Source organism: Apteryx rowi, unplaced genomic scaffold (genome assembly GCF_003343035.1).
Source record: "Apteryx rowi isolate R43461 unplaced genomic scaffold, aptRow1 scaffold_507, whole genome shotgun sequence".
NCBI classification, from domain to species: domain Eukaryota; kingdom Metazoa; phylum Chordata; class Aves; order Apterygiformes; family Apterygidae; genus Apteryx; species Apteryx rowi.
The window spans coordinates 444,269-466,903 of NW_020450769.1; the positions used below are offsets into that span (position 1 = coordinate 444,269).

General features: G+C 33.8%; 1 protein-coding gene across 1 annotated transcript in view; it reads left to right on the plus strand.

The window, feature by feature from the left end:
* The window catches only part of GRIK2 (glutamate ionotropic receptor kainate type subunit 2), a 424,643-nt gene that overhangs the window by 224,579 nt on the left and 177,429 nt on the right, over window positions 1-22,635 (plus strand). The window contains exons 9-10 of the mRNA XM_026079986.1: window positions 2,284-2,397; window positions 21,217-21,423. Coding sequence (XP_025935771.1) covers window positions 2,284-2,397; window positions 21,217-21,423 — 321 coding nt within the window. The remainder of the gene's footprint in view (window positions 1-2,283; window positions 2,398-21,216; window positions 21,424-22,635) is intronic.

The following is a 22,635-nucleotide window of genomic DNA, read 5'->3' on the forward strand; positions in this document are numbered from 1 at the left end:
TTGCATTTCAGTGACATATTTGATACTGCTTCACAGTCTTACTAAAAAAAGAGTTGGCTTGGTTAACTTTTCTGTGTTGACTGGAAATTGTCTGAGAGAACACTGGTGTAAAATACTGCATAATGGATGTTCACTGGGCTAAAGGAATGGTGTCTGCCATCTGGATCTGTGTTACGTCTGCCTTTATTTTGCTATCAGTATTGATATGAAAGTAGAAACACAAAAACATGTTAATTTAATTCTCAGTTGACAGTATATTAGGAGATACGAATTCCAGTGAAAATATAAAAATAAAACGAAAGGGTCTGTAGAGATCAGAAATATGGGAAGGAAGTAGAATTCAACTGAAATACAGTACTCTAAAGCACATAATAGAAAAAAAAGAACTTGGGAAACATTAATAATGAAAGATACATAAGAGGCAACAGGATAAATATTTATAAAAGGATATGGCTTTTTAAAAACAACCAGCATGTGCTTGAGCTGTGTATACAGAAGCTCACAGAAAAGGAAGTTATTACTCCTATCATGGTTCATTTTGGCTTTAAAGGGATGTGATGATATTAATTTTTCAACTAAATGTTCTAACAAGCTTTGGAAAGAGTAGTAAGAATTAGTTATTATGCATTAGAACAATTTAGGAGTTAGGAAAGTGTTAGCAAAGAATATTGGGGAATGTTGCAGAGATTCAAAGAGAGATATGAGCAAAACCAGAGCAGTTTCTTCAGGGTATAGTGTTGTGAAATTAAGAAAAGGAAAATTAAGGTCTGTATTCATTTGACTGAAGTGCTTAGTTAACGTTTGGGTTTTATAGGTTATTTTACTGAGAAAGAGAAATCAATGCTGAAGCAAAAATGTCTTTGAAGAAAACTTGTTTAAAGTAGAAAGCCTACTTTTCCTGTATCCAGGAGTAATCCTCTAACCCTATAGCAGGACACTTCTGAGTAGAGATAATACATTTTAGCCAGTCCTTTCATTTAAAAGAGCACTCTCAAAGTTTTTTTCAAGATCACCTCCTAGTACAAATTGTGCTGAATGTCTCTCCATTGCACTCTCCCTCTTTCTTTCACACTGTCTCTTTCCCTCCCTCTCTCTCTGCAACTCTTTCTCTGTCTTTATCCCCTCTCCACTATCTCTCCCCCCATGCCTTCCCCTTGCCACTCCCTCTCACTTTCCCCTGCTTTCCCCTTTCCTCAGTTTTAGAGATGTAACTCTTTCAATTCAAACCATACTGAGTTGCATCCTGAGCTGACTTGGAAGCTATGTGGTAACAAGTCACTTAAAAGCACAGAAACAGTTCCTCAGGAATCACTTCGAAAGGTTTAGATGTTAAAAAAAACTTTGTGCGCTTGTATAAATATAAATAAGTAACCTAGTAAATAAATAAATGTCATTAATTAAACATGCTACGTCACAGAAATATGTAATTACTATCCCGATTCAGATTTAAATAATCTTCACCTTATAGCAAGGATGTTGCTCACAATTTGAAATGGTTTTTAATCTAAATTTCTTTCTAAAAGCAAAAAGAAAGGGAGTGAGCTTTTTTTTCCTTCTTTAGCCAAAAAATTCTGATGTCTAAAGATGGATTGTTGTGTTTATTGCCTGCCAGTTTTAGTTTCATAGTAATGAAATTGAAGTTGAATGATGTAAGCATAAGACCCATTACTTATTACAGAGTATGTAACATTGTCCTTGACCTGAACCTTAAAGCGTAACCTTGGACCTTCTTGCTTAGATAAAAATCCTATTGACTTTACTGGAATAAGAAATTCAAGGTACAGAATGTCAAAAAATATATGTACTGAACATTTATCAGGAAATCAATTAAGTTATTACACTTAATCTACTTTCAGTCTTCCCCATTACATTTTCCTCAAAACGTCTTTTTGTCTGCTCTTTCTGATGAGAGAAAGGGTAAATCCTTCTGTAGAGAAGATGCTCTGTGCTCTGCAAATGAATTTCCACCCAACTATTACGTTATCATCAGATGTGGTTTATCTTGAAGAATGAAAGTTTAAATGGAAAAAATTAAGTATTCAGGGTGACTTTAGACATTCTTTGCCTCATTTTCCCTCTGAATGTCACACTTCACCAAACACACTTTGAAATATAGTGGCTCATATTTTGAACAAGCAGACTTTAAATATAATGACAGAGGATAATGGAGCAGGGGTGAATAGTAAGTGGTAGCAATCTTAACTTTTTCCTTCTAGTATTCTTTCCTAGATGTTGAAATATAACTAATGGATAATTTACATAGTAAAATATACTGTTTTATAGATTGGAACTTGGGATCCAGCAAGTGGCCTTAACATGACAGAGAATCAGAAAGGAAAACCAGCAAACATCACAGATTCCCTGTCCAATCGCTCATTAATTGTTACCACCATCTTGGTAAGCAGTTACATTTGCATTTCCAGAAATACAGTTGGACATGGAAGTTAATAGAATAAGGTATACTAATTACAACAGTAATGAACAGTTTGTAATATATGTTGCAGTTACTTAGCAATTACTGTGTCATGAATGAACTACAGTTGTTAACTTAGTCATGGATATTTATTCTCATCTAAATTGTAAGTAAATTATTTTAATTTTGGAGTTGTCTCACTTGATTAGTAATTTCAGTTTGCTTATTACTGACTGAAATCTTTGGATCCTTGACAAAGCAGTTGAGTTCAGCACCATATGAGAGGACAAAAGGTGTTTGGTTCAAATTAAGTGGTCTGTTTTTTAGCCTGAAGATTTTAGTTGGCAAAATTTATTGCTTTCATTTGCTGGTCTAGCATCATGCTATTACTTTTATGGAAAGTAGGATGTCTTTGCCATTTATTTTCATCAGAGTTATTACTTGATTATTACCTTGAAATTTTTAATTAAATAGAAATGTAATTGAGTAGTCATTTGAACTAGATCAGAAGAAACATTTTAAGCAACTTCTATTTCATTGCCATTGTTGACAAATTCACAATGGTGGGTGAGGTATTACTGATTTTTTTCTAATTACATATACTTAGTTATATAAAAATGAGTGTTCAGTAATTTCCTCACCTTAATTTCGAAATAGTAATTTTAATTTCAACACAAATTAAAAGCTTGCCAGAAGTGCATCTGCTGTGAGACTGCCACATGATTTTTTAGATATCCCAAAATAATTCACTTTCCAATAGTTTCAGTAAGAAGTTTTTAGCTACTAAGATTTATTTCCATATTTCAAACTAGAATGAACTTTCATAGGTACAGAGATATAAAATCCAGTGTTCTTCTAAGGTGTTGTTAGGTTAGAAGCACACTGGTGTTAGGTATATTCTAAGCCATAGAATTTGTAAGTTGAACTATAGCATAAAGTCTATTTTTATATGAAGATTTAAAAGCTATAGAAAGTCTTCTACCATCCTTTGTTTCATTTATTTGACTCATTAAAAAACATATAACTGATACATAATTAGAATGTCCGACTTTCAGCCTCAAGTTCTTTTTATACTAAGAACAGCAGAGTTTTACACAACTTCTTTTTTTACAGGTAATATTAGATCAGAGATGTATCATCTCTCGAATTTCTTTTTTGTAAAATTTACATCTTCCTCTTATATTCACTTGCAGTAGAGACATGTTTTCTAGTGTTTGAGTTTGTCTTTCATTGCTTCCTAGTGCTCTGCTCAGGTTTTCAAATCCTGTGGATGTCAGAACTGGTGCACTGCTAAGTGTCTTACTAATTCCATTTGAAACCTGTATGCCTGTTATATTGTATTCAGGTATTCTGCCTGGGCTTTTTCTTGAAACATCCCACTGACAGCTCATAACTGTGTTTCACTTTTTTCCTAATTGCTTCCCAGGGTTACTGCTTTCCAGAATATAGTCATATCCAATTATTATGAACTGTATTCCTGTTCTTAGATTCTTTGCGTTTAGATGTATGAGCATTACTCCTAACTTTGTTTTACCTAGTGATTGATCTCTATTAGTGACCTGTTCCCTTCATTACTCATTACTCATCCAGCCTTGAGTCATCTGCACACTTTGTTAGCAATCATTTTATACTTTCTTCCAGACTAGTGGTAACAGTACGGGGACAAGAATCAATCCTGCAAGAACCCGTAAGAAAAAGCTCTCAATAACATAGGATGGTTCATTAATACCTGTGTTTTGACAGCTATGTATTACTGAGGTTTTAATCCATATAACTGTATGATTTTCGATAGTGATATTTACGCTTGTATGTTTTTATTTGAGTTACTAATTTCAAAAAAAGGTAAGCTGCACAAATGTAAGTAGTAGCTCTGTTAATGAGTACTGAATTTGCACTGGTAGCAGTCAAAAAAGTAGGTCTCTAAGATTTATGATAGAGAGCAACTGCTCTCTGTAGTCAAGGATATAATTTTTCATGATAGATAACTTTCAGTTAGTATTTTGTAGGCATCTGTCCTCTTTGCACATTCCTGGGTGGAATGAACTAAATATAAGCAATGTGAGGACATTCAAATAGATATTTCTAGTTGCTCACTTATAACTACCTTCAGCTATTGTTCGGTAAAAGTTTCTGCTATTTTCAACTGTAAAGTCATGATAATAGTAGTATCAGAATAATGAAATGAATGAAAAAATGTTTTGGTGCAGAAAACATGTACTGGCTTACTTTTGTAGCTCTATCTTTTTATGCTTAATACATTGCTATGGGGCAGAAAGCATATTACTGAATTCTCATTTTGTAGCAAAGCAAGGGGTTGTGAGGGGAATCAATGTACAATGCTACAGCTCTTAGAAACATGTTTTTTTCTTCATCACCTTTCTCTTATCTCCTTTTTCATTCTGAAAAATATTAAAAAAAARGCAGTTCTCTCACTTATGCTGTTCACATGATTTTTTCCAGGCTGTTTTTACACTTTAGCAAGTCCCTACAATAGCCTGTAATGTACTGTCAGCCATGGAATCTTAATTAGTTTTCTGTATAGTCAGCTCTAACACTTACTTTTGTTTTAAAGACCCCAGTTTTTGTTTTTGATTCCGCCTTCTGAACAGTATCCTCTTCCTCCTTTATGTTATGATCATGAAGATCTTTAAAAATGGTGACCATACCTGCTTTTTCCACTCATGTCCATGTCTACTGAAGAAAGTGTATTGCTGACAAAATAATAATAACTTGTAATTCATAAATTCATCTACTCCAAATAAAGAGGGACTTAGGTCGTCTTTCTGTCTTGACTTCTGCATAGTACAGGCTGTAGGAAACAAGATGAAAGATTGTTTCTTGCCTTAGAAGCTGTTCATCAGCTGTATTACTGGAAGGGGTTGGGCTTCCCAGGACGTTTGCACTTCTCAGAAGTCTAGTGGCATCTAATCTTGGTGCAAAGGTCTATGTCTCTTCCAAGATCTGGTTCCATAGCAGTCCAAAGCACACGCTACACAAGTCTGATGGGATGATGGTCAGCTTGTGATTTCTGGGAACATTTGAAAAATAAATTAAAAACAAAAAAAAAAGTTCAAACCTTTTCTGATGATAGCTTTGGGTATCTCATTCTTTTTGACACAATTATTCTGTTCGCAGATTAATGTTATCTGCATCTGAATTTCAGAATTTCTTACAGGATTAAAATTCTACATTCTGAGCATTCCACTGCTAAAAAAACCTAACAGAATTGTCAAGTTCATTGCTAAGGGATTCTTATACCTGCTAAATCGACTTAGTTTTGCAATCTGTCAGAACTCTAAAATTATTTTGCTCTATATGTTGTATATAGAGATCTAAAATATTTTTGTTCTAGTGCATATTCTACCTTTATTTTGGAAAAGTAAAGTTTTACTTTGAAAGCTTTTTAACTTTGGAATTCAACTTTCACATTTATAAGAGTGTATGTATGGCATTTGTTTGCTTATGCTAAATCGCATACCAGCCTGTTCATCTTTTCATATAGTTTCATTTCTCCTGTTCAGTTGAAATGAATGCTCCTTTCCTGTCCTTGTGGTTCCTGATGGCTTTTCTGTGCTTCGTATCTGTCCACATCAAAGCTTTGTAAAGCTCCCAGTTGTCTACTTTAACTTTTTCAAGACATATGGGAAAGTTATGAAAAGTCTGTGATAACCTCCTATTTAGCAGTGTCTTTGTTAGTTCACTTTTGAAATGTGAAAACCTTCTTTTATTAAACTTCTCTAAAATAACCTCTGTGTATTTTGGAAGAAGGAAAAATTATAGTGCATTTTCAAAACAATCTAACTTTGTTAAAAAATGTAATCTTCCTTACCCTGATTTTTATTTATAAATATTACTTTTTCAAATGAGTACAAATCTACTGCCATATAAGTGCCATCTTGTTTTCAAAATAAATATAGATACAAAATAAAGCAAAAATCCATGTTTATTGCAGCTTTGGTTTTTTTTTTCAATTTTTTAAGGTATGTACTTTTTTTTCAATTTTGTATGAATACTTTCTCTCTCTTTCTTTTGTATTCAAAGAATATTTAAAGCAGGAGTCTATGATTTACTTACTCCCAGTTTTTAAATAGGTATATAGAATAACCTTTTTTCTAACTTTATAAAAATGTGTCTCTCATATCTCATGCATGGAACTGCAGATTTGTAATCTTTGTCTTTTTCATTTTTATAGTATATTTTGAGGAAAGACATCTGATACAGGCTTTGTTCTTCATTTTCTCATAATTAATGTTGCATTATTCTATGATGATCAGACAACGTCTAGATTTTGAGATACTGGTAACTCAGGTAATACTTGGTATCTGCTGATGTTATAACCCTGAACAATTATTTATCTCTCATAAATCTATTTTATTTTTTTGTATCATCAGGAAATAGCTGAATCTAGTCCAGCAGAAAAACTGTAAACCTGACATTTTATATTTTTGGTTTATTCGGATACGACACCTGATTCTTCTTTGAATCTAAGGGAATGTGCAATTCCTTATTTTCTAGCTTTAATACTTTACTTATCCCTTTTTTATATATTTGTCTCCCCATATGTGCCTATATACCTCTCCCAGATTTCTCATACCCGTTTTAACATCCAAAGTCTACAGCCTATTCTTTCTGAATCCATTCTGTCTCAGCTCCACTCCTCCGTCTTCAGCCACAAATGCAGACTTTAAAATTGACTGAATTCCTGAAGACTGAAATGCAAAGCAACCTGCTTTAATGTATTTAAGAAATTTTCCAGTGAGAGAGATAAGTTAGCTTACTTTAAAGTTTATGGTGCTCAAAATACAAAAATGTTAAGTTAAACATCAATCTTGTCCTGAGACCAGTCATAGTGTCTGTGTACCCCTAATAATGTTCAGTGCCTTCAGACTTGCAAGGTACTCAGACATATGCATGTCTACAGTGCTTGTTTCTGTTTCACACATAATGTTCGGTAAAACTTTTAGGAAAAAACAAACAAAGTTTGAAGGGTGTCGTGATACATGAATGAGTGCAGTAGAATCAGCACAGATTACAGTAAGCTTGACTTAGCAGAGGGTGGTCAACAAAGCTATTTTTCTCCAGTGCTGGGTGCAAGCAAAAGGTAGAATGTTCATTTAGTTAAATCTCTGGATAATGACTGAGAAGTACTTTCTTTGGTCTCCAAGTTTACAGCATCATCTCAAACAGCTTATCTCAATTACTTCTCTAGTGCTTCAATTCCCTTCTACTGAAATGTTAGTAATAAAAATGTGCTGTTAGATAGTGACAAGGATCAGTCTATAACTCCTTTTGAGGGAGTCAGGATTTGTACTGATGAGCACCAAGGGCAATCATTCTAGGAAAATGCTTGCTGCATTTGTTGGATGCCTTGGGTTTGGGTTTGTTATTTTTCCCTACCGTCTTCTGAAAATTTGTTTAAGATCCATCATAAGAACAGAATGTTTTGCTTTCCATTATAATAAGATCTAATAATGTCTTTGATATTCTTTTTGTGCACGAAGGCAATATGATTCAGTTTAGCTGAAAGTAGGTTAGTGCAGTCTGCAGTGTGCAACAGTTTAATGATTTCACATTCTGTGGTTTATTCAGTGAAGTAGTTTTGGTTAAAGTAGAAATTCACTCACATATAATTTACTTTACTGGAATGGAAACTTAGTACACTTTCCTGAGATGCAGCTGAATTAATTTACAGAGTGGCCAAAGTTAGAAGTAAACTGTGGGAGAAAAAAGAAAAGTATTTTATTTAAGAGCTTGGCAAAATGAGGAGTGAAACTGCAGAAGAGAATAGCTGTAGCTTCAATTCTTCAGGCCATGATTTATAAAAACATAATTATGACTACCTATTTCATGATCCAAAAGGTCGCACTAGGAGTCTTCAGGGAAATATCTTAAAGGATGGCAAATAAAGATATTCATAATGAATTTCTCTCAGAGACAGTGTCATGGAGTAAGCCTACTTTGCTGTTTTCTTGTCTCTGGCCTTAATATCTTCTAGTAGAATATCCTGACTTAAATGACTAGTGAGATGTCTGAGTAATACATTACATTGTTTTGACTGATTATAACTACTGGATTGCTTCACCTCTCCCACTTGAATTCTGACTGCCAACTGTGAAAGCCGATTGTGTATTCCTTACATTTGACATAAATGCTAATTAGATATGGCAGCCTTTTAACTCCAGTATCCCTGGTGAACAGAAGTTAAGGATTAAAATTCCCTGTTCTAGCAGTGGCAGATTTTCAAGATGATTTTCCTCTTTTCATCATCAGGACTTCCACTTTTTTTGTTTTGCTTTTCCAATACTGATAGTAATGTAAAAATTCTAGATTCTTTAACAGCTTCATATGTCCATGTTGGAAATATTAATGAGCAATCTACAATTTAATAATTATCCATAAAAATTCAGAAAAATTTGGAAGGTTGAGTTTATTGTTATCATTTTTAATATTATCTCTTTGTAGTTGAAATATGATAAACACAACCCATGGTATTATTCAAATAAGTATTCCTTGTCCAAATCTGTTTGTAAAAGAAACTATAGAGAACAAGGCAATGAAGTATAAAAAAATCTATCAGTTAATTTATACATTTCCACGTCTGGATAGAATAACTGGAATTTCATAAAAGTGGTAGTTGTATATTTAAAGCATTAAAACTAATCTGTAAATCTACAATTTAATTTAGCATATAGAAACTGTGGCATAAGAATCTTTTTTTTGTGTGTGATGCAACATAGGCATTAAAACCGAATACAAATAAGTTTGCAAATAAAATTTATGAGAATATATAATGGAAGAACTGCTATATAGATATTTTTAATGAAAAAAAGCACACTTTTGAAGATAGTACACTTGCTGAACATCATAGAAATGATTCAACTTAGAGAGTCATTATAGGAATACCCATTCATGGAGGCTTAGTGCCTAAGTCAGAAGTAAACATTTTGATTATATAATCTGGCCTTTAATACAATACAATTGAAAGCTAACTCCTTCTTGTCACTTTTTTTGAAATCTGTCCAATTTTTCTTTTATTTGATTTTTGGATCAGAAGTCTGTATTCATGCCAAATGAACACTTTATGTAATATCTCTACTCCTTGATGCAATCCTGTATTTTTGCTTCCAAAACCCCTCTGAGCATGGTATATGACAAATGACTGTCTTCTGCTGATGAATCCATCTTCACTGTCATTGAATAGAATCTGTGTGGATAAAGTTCACCACACAGCTGAGAGGATACCAGTTTGTCAATAAGGCAAAATATCTTTGAGCATCAGCAGTATGTGTAGACAGGAAGTTTATATGAAAACAGCAGTTGTATTTGTCACTTGTGGGTCATAAAATTCTTGAGTGAACTAGTAGTATAATTTTTTATACTACTCAATACATATTTTTCAAAAATTCATCCTCTATTTACAGTTATAATTTCTAATCTACCCACTACTTTACTCTTCCTTGTGACTGTATCTTCATTTGCAGTAGTTTCAAGTTAGTCTACTTTGCACTTCTCATAAAAATGATTACTTGCATTTACTTTATCTGCATTCTCACATTTAGTACTTATTTGGCTTTTTTGAAGGATTCAGTTTTGGATTTTTTTGGATTTTTGGGGGATTTTCTCCAGTAAGCTGACCTGTTGAGCAAATTAAACTAAATAATTCTTTCCAACAAGGGCTCCCACGATAGATTTCTTTCTAAAAGCTATGATTTTCATTATTGTTTCTAGAAGTCTTCATTTAAAATTTTGAAATGCACACTATTTGCTTGAGTCCATCTTACCAAGATCTTTGTGCCTCTGTGATCTTTCCTCCTTATTACTTACTGTTCACCCTCACTGATGACATTGTGTCATCATCAGAAGTCTTTTTTTCTCACAGATCCATGTAAGAAAGTAGGCTAGTGACAATTGAAAAAAAGTGCTGTCAAAAGAACCACAAATACATACTAAGTGGACACCTAGAAAGATCTGAAAACCTACAGGCACATATCTCTTCAGTAGGGATTCCCCAATTATGGTTACACTTCGGGTTAGCCAGTTTTTAATGAATTTGCCTATGTGTAATTTTCACTGCAAAATACCATTTAGTACCAATGTAAGGATCTTATGCAGTCATAATCAATCACTTAAATATATAAGAAAGATACAGGATAAATTTGTATGCATTACAGGAACTTTCTTTAATTCCTTTCTATTTTTAGTATCAGAAACTACACTTTTTTTCTAATGTTCACTTCAAAGCTGGCATGGCCTTCTATCAGTTTATATGTGAAATAAATAATGAAGTTATGACAACTTTTTTTAAAATTACCATTGATTTTCTGTAATCATTTCTTGTTTATCTGTCAAGTTGAATCTGATATGAAATATACTTCCAGTACTTCTGAGTTAGAATATTTTCATCTTTAGGTTGTTTTAATGGTGACTGCATCAGCTGCCATATATTTCACTCAGATTTTTGTCCATTGTAACAGTCTGATTTTGTTTTATGTTGCATAGGATATGTAATAAAACTTGGTGACATGTATACATATATTGTGTCTTATCGTGTAACCTATCCTTTAAAACGTTGTTGAAGAAGCTTTCAATTAATATTTGATATATAAACAAGAGGTACCATTCTGACAATATTTTTGCCGACTTGATCTTTTCTAAATAGTTAAAATAAGGTTTCACTATTTTAAGAATGCATGTCTTCCTACTAGGTTTATGATCTGGATTCCAATTCTTCTCATTTTTCACTTTGGCAGTTATCATTGCTAAGTTTTTAATTAAAGAATTTCTCTACCTCATATCCTCTATAGACTTGATTAATTTTCTTCTCATTTTGTACTGAACAAGTGCTTATTTCTTTCCAGTCAGCTAGACTGGGGGCTAGTCAGCTAATGTCACAGATGATTGATTTTCCTTGTGCTGAGATCAAGGCCACATAAACTAGATGTCTTTCCAACTAGCCATAAGCCAGTGTTTCATGGAATAAGATCATTTTGTATTATTTGACTTTTTGAGTCAGCAGAATTTACCATCTCCCTTTTACCTTCTTTCAGTGGACTAGAATGATCTCTCAGAATAACACCCTATCCCCTTGTGATCCTCTAAAATCTGTAAGATATTCTGGGAAGTATCACAGAGTCCTGTTTATTTGACTTTAAAGACTATCAAGATAGAGAATAGCATTTCTGGAAAGGAAGGACTCCATCCTGCTATGTAAGTGCTCCATATAGAATTTATAATTTTTTAGAAGAAAATAGCCCCAGAAGTATTTTCTAACTTCCTTTACCCTTTGGAGATCTCTTTGCAATTGCGTTGGTTTTTCTTAAGTGTTAGGCTGAACAGCTGTCTGCAATGTCTTGGTACCATTCTTTATTTCCCTTGACCTACTGGTTCTTAAAATGCAGTGTTACTACATTTTCCACAGGATATACTAGTGACTTGCAACAATATGGAATTCGCTTCTCTAGTAATCATGGCCTTCCACTGTGGTCTTTATATAGATATATTGCAGGATGATTTTTTAAATATCTCTGTATCTCTATATATTCATATATTTATAGTGGTGATTACAGCTTCCAAGCCTACTCTCTGATTTATGGTGTTTCTGATTTTTCATTAGCACCCACTCCTTTACTTCTTTGGATCTAAAGTAATGATCTTTTCTTATTCTGGCTGAGATCTCTTCGGCTCCTCTAATGTTCCATAGTGCTTTAATGCTAGTTCTATTGCAATTAATTCTTTTCCTCTGCATGATCCAACTTGCACTCCATGTAAGGTCCCTATAGTCAGGAAAAAAGAAAAGTCACTCAGTCTTTGATACTCATGACTGCTGTTTCATAACTGGTTATAATGGTTTTTGCACTTGTAAAGCAAATGTCCTGTTCATCCTTGTTGCATCCAAATTACAGTCACACTTCAAGGACAGGATACTAGACCAGATGAAGCATGACAGGTATAGTTCCCTTTAATGTTACTAAGATGATACTTACATATGTACAGTTCTGCATATGCATTTGGGAAGCTGAGGCACTCACACAACCAGTCATTTTTGAGGCAGTCCAATATGCAATTTAAAGATGGCCAGCAGTCATGGGCAGCATCAGTAGGCTGGTACACAGGATCAAGTTATGTGAGCCCTGTACAATGGTTGGTTAGTTTCTTTCTTTTCTTGTCGTTGAAAATTCATTCAACACAGCAAAGGTTCATTAGAAGAATATGTGTGTATTATACTTTTTCACTGTTTGTTATTAATATCTAATTATGGCAATGTTACTAGTACATTATTGGAACTGTTTACTTAAATCTGCTCTCTTCAGCTTGCAACACCCTCTAGACTCTCTCCAAAATGACCTTTTAAATGACTCCTGTTCATCAGTAACTGTCTTGCAGTTGATTCCTGGCAAGAATGATAAGCTTGAAGAAACTAGATAACTTGGCAGAAATTTGCTAAAAATCATAAATGCAGCTCATGCTAGGAAGATCTATTCATAATATTCACATGTTGAAGTCTAACTATCATGACAATAATGATGCTGTAACATCAAACTTTCGGTGTGTTATTGAGAGAACCAATGAATGTCATCTTGAGGACATATACAAGAGACATATTTCCAACACTCTGAATCTTCTCTGTAGTGCTAAGTTTTTCCAAATTGTTCACTTGTATTGCATTGACAAAATATGTACACCCATGTGCAAAAGGATAATTGCATTCCCCAAATAACACAAACTCTTGTTTACAGACTTAATTACCCAAATTGAGCATTTCAGACTACTAACAGTTTATTTGACTATCTTCTGCAGGTGCAGTGTGGATGCTTAGCACTGAACAGAATGCATTTGTAGTATATCTCAGGCTTCTAATAAATTCCAGGATGGGTTATATTATTRTACATTATTGTATATTATTGTTTCAACCACTAGAGCTATTGGCAATTTATCTCCTGTGAAGAATCAAAATTTAAAGTTATTTGCCCTTGGTATTTCTCTGAATCCCCTTATTTTAAAAGGAACTAGTTCTATGAAGTCTTCTCATTCAGAGAAAAAAAACTGTATGAAATATAACCAGTTGGAATCAAAACAGTGTTTGATTTCACCACTTCTTCAGATTAAACCTGATAGTTCAGTGTTAGAGGTGTATACTGACAGTTGGAGGACTGTGCTGCATGTGTCTAAGCACAGACACATAGTGATGTTGTTCCTCTGTATCTGGCTCTCCTTATTGCTACTGATATAACACTTCTTCCAATTCCTGCTTTTCTTAAAAAATATTTATATTAAATACTATGAATTATCTAACTATAGAATTAGATGTATGATAATATATATATGAACCTTTGAATGTATGTAATTCAGATCACTTTGTGATTGCGCAAGGTTTATATGCTTTTATGGTATCTTAATTCTTGTGGGAAAATACCAATTTATCTAGCCTCCCAATTTCAGCTGTAAGCTAATAATAGCGAAGCTTTATTTGTCCTTATTCCTTTCATCTCTCTCCTTATTCCCAATGCCTTTATCTTTTTTTTTCTAATATGCTAAGTATTTCTATATGTATAAACTTAATTTAGGCAGCCTTAATTGATGTCCTATGAATACTGTTACAATACTAGTTATAATATAAAATGAAAAGGAAAACTAAAAACATGGCTAAATTACTTTCTATTCTACTCAAACTATGTGATTTCTTGCATTTTTTCCAATAAATTATTCTGATGTCGATATTCTTTAATGCTGTTTCCCGTTTTCAATCCCACATGTCAAGAACAAGTTAAACTAGGGACAAGATTAATTTTGATTAAGAAAAAAGTTGTGTTTGCAGTAACTTTCCATCTGGTTGCTCTTACTTCAGGACAAGCATACCTCGTAGATATTGAGGCAAACTCTTGGCTATAGCCTAAGTTAATTCAGAGTAGGTGCTCTGTCTGTATTCAGTGTCTCTGCATGAGGATTTATTCAGGAACCCTTTTCTTGGAGTATCAAGAAAGGCATCTGTCTATGCTCTCTGTGTAAACAGAGATTATTCAATGGCATTTGCTTCAAGTTACTCATATCACTACCAGGAATAATAAAGATGCTGACGGGGAGCTTTTCCTGGGAAGATGTGGCTAGCTGAAAGATTACATTTGTTAATCTCAACTGAAACTGCTTAGAAGACTTTAAAGAATATTTTGCAAGTATTCTGAAAACAAGTGTGACCTCAACTCATTTTGTAATGAGGTCTAGTAATTTTTTAAGGGTCATATTCTCGGGACCTGCAGGACAAAATTAAATTGAGAACAAGATTAAATAAGTGTATACAGTTATTCATCTTTACAAACTACTCAGCTGAAGTACTTTTATCGTACTACTGGATGATAATTGTCCTAGTGGAAGAATTTGGTACAAGTGATTACCCACCCATATGGGTGATCATATGTTTAGCGCATAGACACTACCCTGAGAGCATGCTTTTGTCTGACCAATTTTATGTTCATCTGAAATATAAAATTACAACTTGAAACAAGTAAAACATGTAGTAGATCCTTTTGGTGGTCTTGTCCAGAATAACTAAAGACTATGGTCAGTGTTTAGGATGTGTATTGCATATTGCCAGACAAGAAAGAGAAGAACATGAGAAAACTTTGTAATAAATAAGTGCTATGACAGATGAAGCTGCCAAAAAACACATTCTGATAAATTAGAACTGAATCCTGTCAAAGCTAAGTGAGAAAATGCTCTACCTGGCAAACACAGGCTGGGAAAAGAGAAAGCAAATGTTTTGGACAGTGGAAGACTGTAAAGAATTGAGCAGAGAGATCCAAAGGCAGCAGAAGCCACTAAGTAAGGGCATAGCATATGGATCTCGAAAGTATTAAGAGATTAATAATAATTCATTTGCCGGACTTTTCAGCAATTTTTTTTTCCATAAGAGAGTATTATAAATATTGAACACTAGCATATAGGCCATTGTAGCCCTCATCCAAGCTACTCAGAGTAAAGGACAATAAAACAGTATGGAGTTGGAGCCATGAACTCAGAAAGTGCTGCAAGATTTTTTTGTAATAAAATATAAAAAAGCATCAGCAGAACAGCTAAAACAACTGAGGATTACTGTAATGATCTTATGGGAAAATATGCAAGAATGTATGGGTGACTAGAATTTTGCTGGATGGTTCAGTAAAGAAAAAGAAAGGAGACATAAAAGCCATAAAAGTATGCGTTGACAATTGTACTACCTCCCTGGTATCACACACATTTAAATTCTGCTCCACATAATTCACAATTGCACAGTATGGAAGACAGAAGCAAAACTCTTGTCAAAAAAGATTAGATAGATTGGTGCATGCGTGACTCAGTGTAAATATCTGAATAATTCAGAGAGCAAAAATCTTATGGACTGAAGATTTTGTTGGCTACTTCAGCAGAATTGATTTTGTCTGTATGTTTATCTGCAGGGAATATGAGCATGGATGAGACTTCCAAAACTTCTCACTGAAATTAATGCAAGTCTCTAGTGTCAGCTATAAATAATTACTCATGAAGCAGGTTATAGCAAATAATTTTCTTTTTACTGTGATATCATATAAATAATGGCACTTATGACTCTGAAAGAGCAGGAGTAGCAATGAGGGTAGTTTGCTAGGAAAACTTTCAAACAAGAGTAAATATGCAATTAGATAGTTCATCCCACATAGCCAGAAGACAGACGTCTCATTCCTGACATAAATCCGATTCTGGTAAATGGGCGATCGTTTCCTGGAAAAGAAAAAATTTCTGCCCTCAAATGGCAAAAAAGCATAGTAATATTAAAAAAAAAAAATCCTGGACACCTGGAGTAAACAAGATGTAATATTTGAAAATAAAGCAACAGGTCTCTTTCTCTCCCTGGTCAGTGTTAGACTGTGGCATGCCTTCCCCTAGTCCTGTTCCGGAATTGTTGTTTGGATTTTCTGTCTTGACCTTGGACTTGGCTTTTCCCTTGCCTTGCCTTGCCTTGCCTTGCCTCTCAGTGGACTGTAGCTAGGGCCTGTTGCTGCGACTCCTCTGCTCTGCTTGCTCAGCTCAGGAGCGGTGGGACTCTGGCCTGTCTGCCCAGCCGGTGCTGCGGCCGCCCTTGGCTCCCAGCTCGCCCTGTCTTGGGGAACAGCCCTGCTCTTGCTGATGGACTGTCTCTGTGACTCGTTTTCAGCATTCTGGTTTCCTTTCATGATTATTCTCAATTTTGTTACTTTATGGAAACTCCACTAAGATTTTCAGATGTATATTACTTTTAAAAGTATTTTTCCATGCATAGACATTATATAATGTAATATTATATATATCGAATTTTAATATAATAATAATATAATCTATAAATTATATAATGCCTATATATGGAGGAAATTATGTATGCTTTTTATAAATCTCTCCATATTATATGTAAATGCTTCAGGGAAATATATAAGAACCCACAAACCATTTCAAATAACTGATGTAAAGCTCGTATGGAACATGCACAATATTTGTTTTTGCCAGATATCCAATGCTAATCTTCAATTTGCTTATGGAATGCCTAGATAAATGGATGTCATACAGATTCTACAAAGTAGGTGCTTGCTTTATTTAATCAATACTTTAGAGGAAAAAATTAAATAAAAAGCATGTAACATTTTAATTTCTCGTTTCCAAAGAGCTAACTGGCAAAATGCTGTTAAGAAAAAAATGAAATTCCATTTTTTTCCCCACGCTCTTCTAGAATTTGTCTATCTGTAGATTGATGAATGTTGGAAAAGAGAAAACCTCTCACGATTTTGTTTTCATTAATCAAAGGCATAAAAATCATTTACCATATTCTTTTCCTTCTCTACATACTCTGGTTTATATCTTGTCAGCTTTGTTTCTATTTTGTGACTTTTCTCTACTGGCTTTTCTGTTTGTATATATTTGTGTATATAAGTATGTGTGTATATGTATTTATACACATATACTATGTGTAATATAGATATATGTATTTTGGAGATGGTGTCAAAAAGAGCAGCTTTCACAAAAACTCTGAGATGACTGGAATTAAAATCTTAAATTTATGGGTTAGATGTATAGTTATCATTTATTTAACTGCTTGCTGTTTGTTTTGTTTGACTTGACTTTCTAATGATCTGAAGAAACTGATTTTTTTGTCTTCAGTAATAACATTAGCATTTAAACTGTAGCTAACCAGTTTTATTGAGTTTTTCAGTTTAATGCAAGATACTATATTTGAAGTAACTACTGTTGATAAAAAGTTCCAGACATTTTGGAATACTCCAAAACCACGCAACTTGACAATTAAAAATTTGTCTGTCTCAACAGTGATGAGTTCACTTCCTGGATGCTGAATGTTCTTTTCTCAGCAGAAACAGTTTGCCAAGATAGCTGTTTTCTTCATCTTTTTTTAGCTTGAGGAGATTGAGGTTAGCTTGTTCTTCTAGCAATGCAGTACAAATTCCTAGATAACTTACTGTGGCACTTAACTGTACTTATCATTACCAAGTTTCTCATAATTCCTAACCTTATTCTAACCTCTTAATTTCTTTTGGCAAAGTTTAAGGCCATTACTTCTTGTTCCCTCTACAGGATATGCAGAAAAGATCTTTTTTCCTTCCTTTATGCAATAACCTTTTATGTGTTGAAGACTGTTACCACTTCCTCCTCAGTCTGTTGTTCCTTAAATAAGACAACCTATATTCTTTCAGTTCTTTCCTCATCCTGTTTTGTAGATCTTGAATCATTCTCATGGATCTTTTCTGATCTCTCATCAGTTGGTTCACATTTTTCCTGAAGTGCAGTATTCAAAACTGGATGGAGTATAGCAACTGAAACATTAATAGTGTCAAAATTATGGAATCATAAAATAATTTTGATGGAAAGGTACCTCTAGAGGTCCACTAGTCCAAACTTCCACTCAGAGCCAATCTAAGTAGCTCCATTGCTTAGAGTGGAGTTTCTTGTGTCTCAGAAATGATTCTGCTATGTATAAACCATAGTAGTTTTATATTGCTCTTTTCTCAGTTAATGGTCTTATTTTATCTAATTGCTACCTAACCAGCTAGCTAACCTCCTGAATTTCTGCAATTTATAATTCATTCTGAAGTATGGAAGTATTCATTAATTCAGTTTGAAAGCCATCTTTTTTTTAATTAATCTTTTAATTTCTAAAATTTATTTTGAATTATGATTGTATCCCCCTTATAGAGTGAATGCACATTCAATTAGCATGCTTTCTGCTCCAACACAAAAGCAAAAATGGAAATATTTAACTTTATAGGAAAACCTATATAGGAACATGACTCATTGCAACTTTCCAGGTTGATAATGAACCTCTCTTAATGGACGTTCTGGGCATTTGAATGAATTATTATTTAATTTTAGGAAGAGAGGGATGACTTTGAGTATAACATGACATTATGACTTTCCACAGCTTCTTCCCTTCTCCATATTCTCTTGGTTGTACATTCAGACAAATGAAATAGTTTTATAATTTGTTCAAGGACAAAAGAAAAATTTTTCTAAAAATTACATTGACTGATCTATGACTTCATAGCCCTCCTTCATCCATGGTCTAAAGTTTATTGGATTGGAAAGAGGTTAAAGATAAGCCTTTTGCAGTCTACTCGAACGTCCCCAAACCTCCACAAATTCTTTAAAGGTAAATGCTAATGGATCTGAAATTGCTCAAACCAGTTCTCTCATGGTGAATTCATCAGCTCCAAACTTCCTGAAAATATTTTAAGATCAAGGAGTCTGTAAAGATACCTTTTCTTATTTAGTCTAAGCTCTTTTATCTGTGTTTCTTCTGTTAATTGTATGAATTATCTGATCATCATTAGCCTTTTTAGTGAAGGGAGATACAGGGAAATCATCAAACTGTTTGATCTTCTTGGCAACATCATTTGATAGTTTTCTCTTCATGTTGGACAACAGATGAATTATTTCCTAGACTTTCTTTTGATACCTGCTTCTAGAAAGTCGCTTTTTATCCTTAATATCCGTTGCTAATTGTACCTTTTTTGTGTTTTGGCCTTTCTTAGCTGTCCCTGCAGAGGACAACTTTTTTGTTTGATTTTCTTTTGCATTCTGAGTTAGCTTTCACTTCCTATATGCTTTCTTTTTTGAGTTTCAGATCATTGAAGAGCTCATGTTTGAACCTTGTTGCTCCTTTTCTATGCTTGCTATACTTTGTGCTAACAGAGCTTCTGCTTGGTCCTTAATGTGCTCTCTGTAAGGAGTTCTCAGTTCACCTGAACAACTGTTTTCCTTATAGATGTTTTCCATGAGATACTTCATAACAATTATCTGAGTTTATTAACAACTGTTTTCATATGTAGTCTTTGTTCTGTCACTTTCTGTGCTTCTTAAGCATCGTTCCGTGATCATTATTACTTAAATTGCCTTCCACTTTCACATTTTCAGTTAGGTCTTCATTCTTATCAGTACTACATCTAGAAGAGCTCCCCGGAGTCATTTACCTATTGATTGTTTGAAAACTTTCTGTTACTACATCCTAGTGTTTTTTTCTGAACAATTCATTTCTTCTTAGATTCCTCAGCAGCTCAGTTAAGATCTGGAGTGTACTTTTTATGAGCAAATTTTTTTTGAATCAGGCCCTAACCTTATTAATTTCAGTAGATATAAAAATAGAATCCCAATGTAGTCTTGATTTAATAGTTTGATTTATTTAGAAAAAAAAATTTGTGAGAGGCAAGAGGGGAAATAATATCTTCTGAACACATTTTAAGAACAGATCTACCTGCTTTGTTCTGTGTATTTTGGGTAAAATCTGTATGCTGAAGTTCCAGTTTTGTGCAGATTAAAAAGCATGAGTCATGGGACACCTCAAAATGAAGGTCAGCATCAGAAAGGCTGACAAATCCATATTGAAGCTGTCAGGTGCCTGTAGAGTGAACTGCCTTTTACCCCGCTGAATGCTGATGAGGAGATTGAGGGCTGTATGAATTTTGTTAAGCTACCCTGGAGAGTTTATCTTATCATTCATTGTCTTGTACCTGGTGCAGTAATTGCATCTAGTACCATTCTTCTTACCTTCCGTTGTCCTTATTTTTTGTTGGTATATGAAATGGAAGAGCCTCTCTAAAATGTGAGCAAAGCTTGAGCTCAGATATTTAACCTTTCAGACAGAAATTGAAGATGGATATTGTACTATGGGTATGTAGTATAAAGCTCTGGCTTTGTTWTGTATCTTTTTCTCCTCAGCTTTGCATTTAAAGAAAGTTATCCTTTATTGAGAAAAAGAAGTAAAAATCCTACCTTGTTCTAAGTCTTAATTTTGTGTTAAGTACCTTCAATGATTTTTTTCCCATTAGTTTTCTACATCTTTCTTAACAAAACAATCAAGAAAAGTGTAAAACTTGATATTTGAAACACTTCACTGATGTTAGGGATTTGAAATAAAATTACTATTTTTTTCAGTTGCTAAATCATTCAGTTTTTTCATTTTAAGAGGCTCAGAATGTCCTTCCAAATAATGCATTTGATAATAAGAAGTAACTTGTTAAAGAGCACATTTAGAATCAGTGTTGGTATGATTGCCTTGAAGATGAGTCTGCAGTGTCTTCAGTGTCATTTCTTAACATAAAAATGAGAAAGAGGGTCTTTGGACTAAATTTATTTGGAAGATAAACAAAGATAAATAGATTTAGGAGACAGATAATCAAGAAATAAAATAATTCTTCTACTTTTTACTTTAAACTTGTGTATAGGGAAAACAATCATGATAATAACCTACCTAAGGCTTAAAAAGAAAAAAAAGTAGGAGGGGGTACTCATCTGTTCTGCCTTTTTATTTTTTGCAGGAAGAGCCATATGTGATGTTCAAGAAGTCTGACAAACCTTTGTATGGAAATGATCGATTTGAAGGTTATTGCATCGACCTCCTCAGGGAGCTATCTACTATCCTTGGATTTTCCTATGAGATTAGGCTAGTGGAGGATGGAAAATATGGAGCCCAGGAAGATGCCAGCGGACAGTGGAATGGAATGGTTCGTGAGCTAATTGATCATGTAAGTTAACTTTTGGAAGCTTTCTACTGTGCATTTAGTATGACCTCAGTCAATTCTACCTATGCAAATTATAAAACACAGTATGATAATGCTATTTGAATAATTTTCTCTTGGGAAATGTAGTTACTTTAAAAAAGTAATGCAAGCAGATCCACATCAATGTTTTTTTCAAATTTGAAAGTATGTTGTTAAACAAAGACAAATCTGCATCCCTGTTTTGTCCGTTGACAATGTTTGTTTCCTGCTAGAATGGTTTAGCTCTTCCATGGCTTATGCCTAAATCAAAATACTGTATAGAATAGATAGTATTTGGAATCTGTTTCTGAGAATAAATATTTTTGTGAACAGGCATACATCTTTGTCAATCAGTACCTGTCAGATCTTTTTTTCTAATAGTGTACCTAATACTTTTACTCAGAAAGATCTGTATGTATGTTCTGTAAATCCATGAATTATTTGATATACACTAAGAAAAGCTGCATTTTTCTCAAAACAATAACAATAAAGTCCAAGCAGTGAGACAAAAGTATCAATGTATACTGAGGCAGCAGAGTAGTGCAATGTGTGTCAAAACAGATGCCATTACAATTAGTTGTAGTTGGGTAAGTCAGGCATCGCTTCATGGGTTTCAAAACATGCTTCCTCATTTGGTTGTGCCAGTTGAATTTGGTCTCTCAGAAACGTATTTAGTCTGTTTGAATGTTATGTCCTTGTCCCTTTTTGCATTTGGGTGAATTGCTCAGTAGAGACATTTAATCAAAGAACTTGAAATAAAGCAAGCACCCTGCCCATCAGTATTATTTCAAGTAGGGAGAGGAGATTATTCTATGGCTAATTCAAGGGAAACTTACTAATGATGGCAGAAACTGCATGAACCACTTCAAGCCAAAGTATTCAGTAATCTTGTTTCAATTTGCTTTAAGATTTCAGCAGATGGACAGAACATGTGCTAATCAAAATATTCATATTTACGACAAGAGTTGCTATGTTACTGCTTTTCTAGTAAATAGTAATCTGGTATTGCTGTTGCAACAGATGTTGATTACATCTAGCTTCACGCTTTTAAGATGAATGTGTGGGCATACTATATTTATACTATCTTTAAATGTCTGTGTGTATTGTACCTAATACAAAACATACATAAATACAGACCAAAACAGATATGTAGCTAGAATCTGTTTCTCCATCTATTATGTGTATAAATGCACATGC